The sequence below is a fragment of the Procambarus clarkii genome, chromosome 61, assembly GCF_040958095.1.
Source record: "Procambarus clarkii isolate CNS0578487 chromosome 61, FALCON_Pclarkii_2.0, whole genome shotgun sequence".
Taxonomy (NCBI): Eukaryota; Metazoa; Arthropoda; class Malacostraca; order Decapoda; family Cambaridae; genus Procambarus; species Procambarus clarkii.
The window spans coordinates 19592353-19603568 of record NC_091210.1 but is presented as its reverse complement, the minus strand read 5'-3'; the positions used below and the strand labels follow the sequence as shown (position 1 = coordinate 19603568).

The 11216-nt window shown below is 40.5% G+C and overlaps 1 protein-coding gene across 1 annotated transcript; it reads left to right on the top strand.

The window, feature by feature from the left end:
• The first annotated feature begins 9525 nt into the window (after positions 1 to 9525).
• On the top strand, positions 9526 to 10986 carry LOC138354155 (uncharacterized). The gene has a single exon (XM_069308043.1). The coding sequence runs from the start codon at positions 9526 to 9528 to the stop codon at positions 10984 to 10986; it is 1461 nt and encodes a 486-aa protein (XP_069164144.1).
• Positions 10987 to 11216: the final 230 nt, after the last annotated feature.

Sequence of the window (11216 nt, the reverse complement as noted above, 5' to 3'; positions counted from 1 at the left end):
CACCCATAATATCTGGGTCTTACTTAGGATAGCATTTATTGTATAACTCTGCCATATAGCAGTGCCATATAGAACCGTCTTAACGCAAATACCATTAATGTCCTGATCATGTCCCGTCAGAGTAGTCAGTCCTATCAACTAATAGGTCGTATTTTGGTCGTTATGGTAACCATCGTTTTAAATACGATGTACAATGACAAGTAACGGCTCACATATATATATTTCCCCGTTTTCTATGCATCGGACTCAATAGGTGGATTTCTTGCGTTGGTTAGTTTCTAGTTAGCAGGTTTGATTTTGTACGGAGTGGATGGTCTAAGAGAAACTTAATTGACCTAGGAAACCATCCAGGGTACCTTGGGGGTCAAAATTATCCAAAATTCCTTTGTTTACAAGCCATGAAATAGAGGAAATATGCTTCAAAAACGTATAAATATTATTTCAACAATCCAAAAACATAAATTAATATTTTTGCATTCATCTTTTGCATGGAAACAGGATCAATTATTCACTAGAAAGCAGTAGCTAAGCTCCCCTCTCTGGAGAGAATATGTATGAATTATGCATAATGTATACGTGAAAGTGAATATGTATGTAGCTACATGTGGGCCCAAGACCTGGAGGGTTGCTAGCTCTGGGAAAAAGTTGGGGGAAGAAAGGAAGGTTTGGATGGCTATAGGTGGAGGGTTTTCATTTCTGGAGGGCTAGGGTGAGGAGTCTGGAAGGCTAAAATGGATAGTCTAGAAGCCTGGAATGGAGAATCTGGAAAGCAGGGGTGTGGAGGAACACAATGACTTGTATCCCTGGAAAACTGGAAAGCAGGGGTGTGGAGGAACACAATGACCTGTATCCCTGGAAAACTGGAAAGCAGGGGTGTGGAGGAACACAATGACTTGTATCCCTGGAAAACTGGAAAGCAGGGGTGTGAAGGAACACAATGACTTGTATCCCTGGAAAACTGGAAAGCAGGGGTGTGGAGGAACACAATGACTTGTATCCCTGGAAAACTGGAAAGCAGGGGTGTGGAGGAACACTATGACTTGTATCCCTGGAAAACTGGAAAGCAGGGGTGTGGAGGAACACTATGACTTGTATCCCTGGAAAACTGGAAAACAGGGGTGTGGAGGAACACTATGACTTGTATCCCTGGAAAACTGGAAAGCAGGGGTGTGGAGGAACACTATGACTTGTATCCCTGGAAAACTGGAAAGCAGGGGTGTGGAGGAACACTATGACTTATATCCCTGGAAAACTGGAAAGCAGGGGTGTGGAGGAACACAATGACTTGTATTCCTGGAAAACTGGAAAGCAGGGGTGTGGAGGAACACAATGACTTGTATCCCTGGAAAACTGGAAAGCAGGGGTGTGGAGGAACACTATGACTTGTATCCCTGGAAAACTGGAAAGCAGGGGTGTGGAGGAACACAATGACTTGTATCCCTGGAAAACTGGAAAGCAGGGGTGTGGAGGAACACAATGACTTGTATCCCTGGAAAACTGGAAAGCAGGGGTGTGGAGGAACACTATGACTTATATCCCTGGAAAACTGGAAAGCAGGGGTGTGGAGGAACACAATGACTTGTATCCCTGGAAAACTGGAAAGCAGGGGTGTGGAGGAACACAATGACTTGTATCCCTGGAAAACTGGAAAGCAGGGGTGTGGAGGAACACAATGACTTGTATCCCTGGAAAACTGGAAAGCAGGGGTGTGGAGGAACACTATGACTTATATCCCTGGAAAACTGGAAAGCAGGGGTGTGGAGGAACACAATGACTTGTATCCCTGGAAAACTGGAAAGCAGGGGTGTGGAGGAACACAATGACATGTATCCCTGGAAAACTGGAAGCTACAACACTGCTGGAAATACCACATTCCGCCGGGCTTATGGTAATTGTAGCCACAAACATACCAACGTAACTTTAGCAAATCTTATTTGGCCAAATGCTGCTGGAGTTGCCTCGACCATGTATTTTCCAGCTTGGAATCCCTAACAGCGGGGCCTGCCACGCCCAGAACGAATACATGGCTAGCAGCTGGCCACCTTCAAAGCTGGTTGTGCTTACAGCTAGCTGGCCTCAAAGCTAGCTGACTTTACAGCTAGCTGGCCTCAAAGCTAGCTGACTTTACAGCTAGCTGGCCTCAAAGTTAGCTGACTTTACAGCTAGCTGGCCTCAAAGTTAGCTGACTTTACAGCTAGCTGGCCTCAAAGCTACCTGACTTTACAGTTAGCTGGCCTCAAAGCTAGCTGACTTTACAGTTAGCTGGCCTCAAAGCTAGCTGACTTTACAACTAGCTGGCCTCAAAGTTAGCTAACTATACAGCTAGCTGGCCTCAAAGTTAGCTGACTTTACAGCTAGCTGGCCTCAAAGTTAGCTGACTTTACAGCTAGCTGGCCTCAAAGTTAGCTGACTTGGCAGCTAGCTGGCCTCAAAGTTAGCTGACTTTACAGCTAGCTGGCCTCAAAGTTAGCTGACTTTACAGCTAGCTGGCCTCAAAGTTAGCTGACTTTACAGCTAGCTGGCCTCAAAGTTAGCTGACTTGGCAGCTAGCTGGCCTCAAAGTTAGCTGACTTTACAGCTAGCTGGCCTCAAAGCTAGCTGACTTTACAACTAGCTGGCCTCAAAGCTAGCTGACTTTACAGCTAGCTGGCCTCAAAGCTAGCTGACTTTACAACTAGCTGGCCTCAAAGCTAGCTGACTTTACAGCTAGCTGGCCTCAAAGTTAGCTGACTTTACAGCTAGCTGGCCTCAATCAATGGGGTTCCTGAGCTCCATAGGCTTAGGAACCTGTACACCAGTTGATTGACGGTTGAGAGGCGGGACCAAAGAGCCAAAGCTCAACCATCGCAAGCACACACACACACACACACACATATATATATATATATATATATATATATATATATATATATATATATATATATATATATATATATATATATATATATGTATAAAGCAGGTTTTATCTTCCTAAAAGTAATCTTCACAGGCGTTTTACCTCATTTAGCCCAGTAAAAAAAAAAATCCCATTTTCCTCAGGTTTACATCCATTTTTATCATCGAAATCCGTTTTCTATGCGAGGACAATATAGCAACCCTATCAGGCTCAAATTTATCCCTTTAAGCTTCATTTTGTATTCAATTTTCTTGTCGAATTTTCATTTAACATTTTTTTATATCATAAATTGTTTTCAGAAATAACTTAAATAACAATAAATGGTTAAAGATGAATTTTTTTTAATATACCAATTTTTTGAGTAATCGGGAAGTCGTCAGTCACTATATATTTAGTTTGGAAGGTGGAATTAGGTACAAATTGGAATATATTCCCATCTCTGTGAAAATACACTGATAATATAATTGAAACTAAATTATACTTTACTGGTTGGTCAGTAAACTAAAGTCTACTGCAATGGGTTGCAATTGGCCGGCCTGATCTCCTACACGGCAAAGGTATTTATTGCTACCACAGCATTGCTCCCCTGAATATAAATACGAAATCAATTTGGGAAAAAATCACGTATTTTTGTTTTGAAACAGAGTTAAGGTTATGTTTAAATAGAAGCCAGAATTCTGCATCTAGAATTCATTATCTTGTGTATCTACACAAGAGATAGATATACGCCGTGATGAATATCTCATCTACTTACGTGCTATCTTAAATGTACACGTGTAATTGTGAATTCTGAGGGGGTTGAGCTTGAGCTCTCTGGCCCCAGCCTTTGACTGTTATCAAGATTCCTGAAGATTGTTCTGAATCTACTCACTGAGTGGTCAATATAAACTTTTGAACTCAAACAGTATCTATCTGCCTGAAGCAGCATTATCTATCAGCCTGAAGCAGCAGCATCTATCTGTTCTATAAAACTCTACATCACTTGCAGATTAACTATTTTCCCGGTTTAAAAACAAAAAAGTAATCCCTGCATTACCTCCTATGTATGTAAATATATTGTACAAGTAAAAATGTTTTATCAGTGTATCTTATAAATAAAGAAATTTTATGTTTGTAAAATTATTTATTGCAATAATTTTGTTATGTCGTGTGTCCCACAGCCTTAAACTAATCCTCTTTCATACCCAGCTGGAGTGGATTAGGATTTACTGTGATACATCGGATTTATCCACCATTTGTAAAAATACATCCATGACAGTTTTGCTTTAGATAATAGTGGAGATTTTTTTAACAATTTGTAATTAATCAAAGAATATAATATTAATAAAAATAATTCTATAATAAGAATGATAATAATAATAATTAAATAAATACATATTTTTTATCAGTATACATAATATACAACGTAGCGTATCTCTACAATAAGAATTTTGTATCACGTTACTGATAGCAATTGGCTTAGAAATAAGCCAATTGCTATCAGTAACAAAATTGCTTATTTTGTTTCGAAATAAGCCAAGGCCTTAATATAGGCCTAACTAATGACTAGTATGTGATTTAAGTAAACATTAAACACCAGTGCAAAGTAGGTTTTGAGGAGTAAAGCGTGACATAGGCCTAGTGGAAGATAACAGGTGTGATATAGGCCTAAAAGATATCAAGTAACCTCTTGACTTGAAAGAAGAGACAGTTATCTACAGGCTTAAAGGAAAGCAGTGTGTTTATAGGTCTATAATCAGTCTACTAAATATAAGCCTGCAGTGAGACTTGTTATTTATATTATCAACGTGCTGCAGTATCAATTTTACGGGGACCTGCTGCATGGGTAACAGCTTCTCTCCCTCCGTATCAACCTACCCAGGCTTTGTGCCCTGGAGAGGCCACTCCAGACCGACAACCAGAGCCCAACTCCATAGTCTCCTGAGACTGATGGATGGCTACTACTGCTATCAACTTATATACAAAAAATCTAAAATTTCCTGACAATTGTCTGAGAGAAACTACACAATTTATTTTACAAAATTTTTTACAAAAAATACAAAATTTTGTCTAAAATCAAAAATCAAAAAAATCAAATAAAAAAAATAAAAAAATCAAACAATTTTACAAAAAATCAAAAATTTTCTGACAATTGTCTGACAGAAACTACACAATTTATTCTGAAGACAAGAAATGTCAAAGACTCTTGTTGTCGTTAGTGAATCTGTCAGCAGTTTAGACGATCGTCTCAGCTTGAGACTAAGGAGATGGTGGAGAAATCCGCCAATGACATCTTTAATGACCCTGTCAGTGATCCTGTCATTTATGAAACTGGTGGATAATGTGGATAATGGAGTAAGTCATAAGTAATTGAGTTTCGAAATAATTTATTGATAGTTTTCATAGCTACAATGGGTTACTTCATAGGATTAATACCTTTCTTTTAGCATAAACTTTTACATGTTACAAAATTCTCTAATTTATTTATGCAATTGAGAAGTTTGATGCAAATGTTGATGTTGTTATCAGTGCAATAAACAGGCTGTTTAGGCTCTCTTATCATAACTAAGTGGAGAAACGTAGATGAACATTCTAGCCAATCAGGAGTGGTGTAATAACAGCCAATCTTCAAATAACTGTTACTAATCAATCAAGACTGGTGAAGCAGCCAAACATGAAACGCCTGTTACTAACCAATCAAGACTGGTGAAACAGCCAATCTTCATATACCTGTTTCTAACCAATGAGAACTGGTGAAGCAGCCAATCGTCAAACCACTTACTAACCAATCAGGAGCGGTGAAACAACAAATCATCAAACACCTCTTGCTAACCAATCAGTCGAGGCGACACAGCCAATCCCCCTACACCCCCCTGTTGCAATAACCACTGTTTACCGTTGCCTCGTTGAGGAAGAAAGATAATGAGTTATTCTCACAGCGTGTCAACAAAGCGCCTCAAACCAGAACATCTCCAAGTGGCTGTCAACACCACTGAAAGAGAAGATGAGAGGCCCTCAGTACCCCTGAAAGTTTATTGTCCATTAAGATACTAACAAACCTCTTGTTTCAGTTGGCATCGTTCACGACAGTCGTGGACCCCTTCAGGGGGTGATAGAAGTGGTTGGGCACGTTCCCTTTTCCCCTAATGCCTCTTTTCACCTAGCGGTAAATAGGTACCCGGGAGTTAGTTAACTGTTTTAGGGGTGACATCTTTGAATATCTTACATTTGACATCTTTGCATATCTTACTTTGACATCTTACCCAGCTCGTCGATGGGTAAGAGGAGGGGGTATATACTCAGAGGTATAAGTATACACTGGGTATAATTTGGTATATTTGATATACACACGTTATATTTCGAATACACAGGGAATATTTTTAACCAAAGTGAACGAAAATTAAAAGTCTAAAAACTCCCCAAAACTCAACACAAAACACTAATTAATATACAATTAGAGACGCAATTTACTCACCTCAACTATCATTTAGCCTCACCAGAAGCCTCGGTAACGATTCTTAATGATTTTTTGCCGGTTCCGACAAGCGAAAATGGAGGTACAAAGTGATTTGAAATCCGATTTACTCATAACTTGGGAACAATTGGATTGTGTCCATTAAGAAGTTAGCTGAAGCTTTCCTTGGAGAGCTGAGCATTTAAGTTGTTGTTGTTGTTGTTAAATATTCGCTACCTGGAACAAAATTCCAAGTAGCACGGGCTATGGTGAGCCCGTATTGAGAGAGCATTTAGGGAGCGCTATACTTGCAGTATAGAAATTTATGCTTTATTTCCTGGGACGTAAGGACTCTTCCGGATGATATCTGTAATGGCTATCATGAATGATATCTGTAATACGTGGATATAATGGCTATCATGAATGATATCTGTAATACGTGGATATAACGGCTATCATGAATGATATCTGTAATACGTGGATATAATAACTATCATGAATGATATCTGTAATACGTGGATATAAGGGCTATCATGAATGATATCTGTAATACGTGAATATAACAGCTATTATGAATGATATTTGTAATACGTGGATATAATGGCTTTCATGAATGATATCTGTAATACGTGGATATAACGGCTATCATGAATGATAACTGTAATACGTGGATATAACGGCTATCATGAATCATAACTGTAATACGTGGATATAATGGCTATCATGAATGATATCTGTAATACGTGGATATAATGGCTTTCATGAATGATAACTGTAATACGTGAATATAACAGCTATTATGAATGATATCTGTAATACGTGGATATAAGGGCTATCATGAATGATATCTGTAACACGTGGATATAACGGCTATCATGAATGATAACTGTAATACGTGGATATAATGGCTATCATGAATGATATCTGTAATACGTGGATATAATGGCTTTCATGAATGATATCTGTAATACGCGAATATAACAGCTATCATGATTGATCTACCGTCCAGCCCAAGTGGTTGGGCAGTTGAAGGGGGAAAAGATGCAATATTGAAAAGACAACTCCCGCTTGCAATTGCATGATCAAACGACCATGCAACTTTCATGCAACTTTCATGCAACTTTCGTGCAACTTTCATGCAACTTTCGTGCAACTTTCATGCAACTTTCATGCAACTTTCATGCAACTTTCATGCAACTTTCATGCAACTTTCGTGCAACTTTCATGCAACTTTCATGCAACTTTCGTGCAACTTTCGTGCAACTTTCATGCAACTTTCGTGCAACTTTCGTGCAACTTTCGTGCAACTTTCATGCAACTTTCGTGAAACTTTCAAGCAACTTATGTTATACTAAGCAACTTACCTCCTCCTGTGGTAAGTTGACGTGTACTAGCTTAAGTTTATCTTGAGATGATTTCGGGGCTTAGCGTCCCAGCGGCCCGGTCCTCGACCAGGCCCCCTTTTTGTTACACACACCCCAGGAAGCAGCCCGTAGCAGCTGTCTAATTCCCACGTTCCTATTTACTGCTAGGTGAACATGGGCATCAGGGTGAAAGAAAATCTGCTATTTTGTTTCCGCCTCCACCGGGGATCGAATCCAGAGCCTCAGGACTACGAATCCCGAACGCTATCCACTCAGCCATAATTAGGTTATTAATTACCGTTAATTGTAAACAATGATTACTTAATCCCTAGCAAGAACTATGAGGATAAAGCGATAAGTCAGCGGGATTCTATAGTATATAAAAGGGATATAAGATAGACTAAGAGGCAGGGGAAGGAAAGGTATTATGAGAACCGAGTGCTAAGCCATTATGACTATCCCATGGCAGGGATACAAGGATAGGATCGGAGGATGGATAGGAATAAAGTGGAGAAACAATGCCTAATCCCATTTGAGCCAACGGTAATCGAACGCCGGCCCTGCTGGAAGCGAGGCCGTCACTCTACCCACCAGTTAAAAGGCAACTAGGAAGAAACATCATATCTTTACACCGGTATTTATAGTCAAAGGCGCTAGAGAGGATAAGAAATCGATTTGAGAATGGTCCAGGAGGGACCGAAACGTTGTCGTCCCTTCACCTTCTAGTGTGTGGTCTGGTCAACAGGATAAGAAATTAATGTTTCTGTTTGTTTGAGGCAGAATGTCGTCTGAATGTGGGACTTGTGTCTACTTAAAAAGCTTCAAGATGGGGGGCTTATATGCCCCTCAGATCCATAGATCTGAGCCATATTGATGACTCTAGATGTGGGTATCATTAGACATTGATGATTCTAAATGAAGGTATCATTAGACATTGATGATTCTAGATGTGGGTATCATTAGACATTGATGATTCTAAATGTGGGTATCATTAGACATTGATGACTCTAGATGTGGGTATCATTAGACATTGATGACTAGATGTGGGTATCATTAGACATTGATGACTCTAAATGTAGGTATCATTAGACATTGATGACTCTAGATGTGGGTATCATTAGACATTGATGATTCTAGATGTGGGTATCATTAGACATTGATGACTCTAGATGTGGGTATCATTAGACATTGATGATTCTAGATGTGGGTATCATTAGACATTGATGACTCTAAATGTGGGTATCATTAGACATTGATGACTAGATGTGGGTATCATTATAAATTGATGACTCTAAATGTGGGTATCATTAGACATTGATGACTCTAGATGTGGGTATCATTAGACATTGATGACTCTAGATGTGGGTATCATTAGACATTGATGATTCTAGATGTGGGTATCATTAGACATTGATGATTCTAGATGTGGGTATCATTAGACATTGATGATTCTAGATGTGGGTATCATTAGACATTGATGATTCTAAATGTGGGTATCATTAGACATTGATGATTCTAGATGATAGGTGGCATTAGATGTAGGTTGAAAGCAAGCACACACACACACACAGGAATCTTGCTGACATTCACTATACAATTGCAAGAATAGTATCAAACATTCAACAAATATGCAAATCCAAATTTAAGTGAGTTAGAGGATAGTGTTGGAACTAAACTAATATACATATGTGAGAAATAACTTTACAGACACTCTAAATTCAGCTCCCAGGCGATACAGGAAGCGACTGACTCTATGCAAGTGAATACATATTGAATCAGCAACATCTTCCTCAGTTGCAACTCTATGACCCGCTCTTCTACGTGTTCCTCACATGTCCACAGACTGTGATATCGTATCTACAGACTCTTACCTCGTATCCATAGACTCTTACCTCGTATCCACAGACTCTGACCTCGTATCTATAGACTCTGACCTCGTATCTACAGACTCTTACCTCGTATCTACAGACTCTTACCTCGTATCTACAGACTCTTACCTCGTATCCATAGACTCTTACCTCGTATCCACAGACTCTGGCCTCGTATCTACAGACTGGGACCTCGTATCCATAGACTCTGACCTCGTATCTACAGACTCTTACCTCGTATCTACAGACTCTTACCTCGTATCCACAGACTCTTACCTCGTAACCACAGACTCTTACCTCGTATCCACAGACTCTGACCTCGTATCCACAGACTCTTACCTCGTATCCACAGACTCTTACCTCGTATCCACTGACTCTTACCTCGTATCCACAGACTCTTACCTCGTATCCACAGACTCATACCTCGTATCTACAGACTCTTACCTCGTATCTACAGACTCTTACCTCGTATCTACAGACTCTTACCTCGTATCCACAGACTCAGACCTCGTATCCACAGACTCTTACCTCGTATCCACAGACTCAGACCTCGTATCCACTGACTCTTACCTCGTATCCACAGACTCTTACCTCGTATCCACAGACTCAGACCTCGTATCCACTGACTCTTACCTCGTATCCACAGACTCTTACCTCGTATCCACAGACTCAGACCTCGTAACCACAGACTCTTACCTCGTATCCACAGACTCTGACCTCGTATCCACTGACTCTTACCTCGTATCCACAGACTCTTACCTCGTATCCACAGACTCAGACCTCGTATCCACAGACTCTTACCTCGTATCCACAGACTCAGACCTCGTATCCACAGACTCTTACCTCGTATCCACAGACTCTTACCTGGTATCCACAGACTCTTACCTCGTATCCATAGACTCTTACCTCGTATCCACAGACTCTTACCTCGTATCTACAGACTCTTACCTCGTATCTACAGACTCTTACCTCGTATCTACAGACTCTTACCTCGTATCCACAGACTCTTACCTCGTATCTACAGACTCTTACCTCGTATCTACAGACTCTTACCTCGTATCTACAGACTCTGACCTCGTATCCACAGACTGGGACCTCGTATCCACAGACTGGGACCTCGTATCCACAGACTGGGACCTCGTATCCACAGACTGGGACCTCGTATCCACAGACTGGGACCTCGTATCCACAGACTGGGACCTCGTATCCACAGACTGGGACCTCGTATCCACAGACTGGGACCTCGTATCCACAGACTGGGACCTCGTATCCACAGACTGGGACCTCGTATCCACAGACTGGGACCTCGTATCCACAGACTGGGACCTCGTAGCTTGTAAATGCCCAAAAAACAACCAATCACAGAGTTGTATATACAATCCACAACTCCCTAACACTGCCAGGTACACCATCCTGTCCTCTTGATTTGCCAAAACGTACAGAATAACGATACGAACCCAACCCACCTACCAAACCTAATCATTATACACATAGAAAACGTGGATATCAATGAGCAGCTTCGTTTCATAGTACCACTTATTTAGTACGTTTGGGGGACGAGAATGTGCAAGATGCATTTTTTTTGAGAGAGAATAAGTTGGTATCATGCAAGAAATGGAATTATTCACAATTGACTTGAGAATGGTCCAGGACGG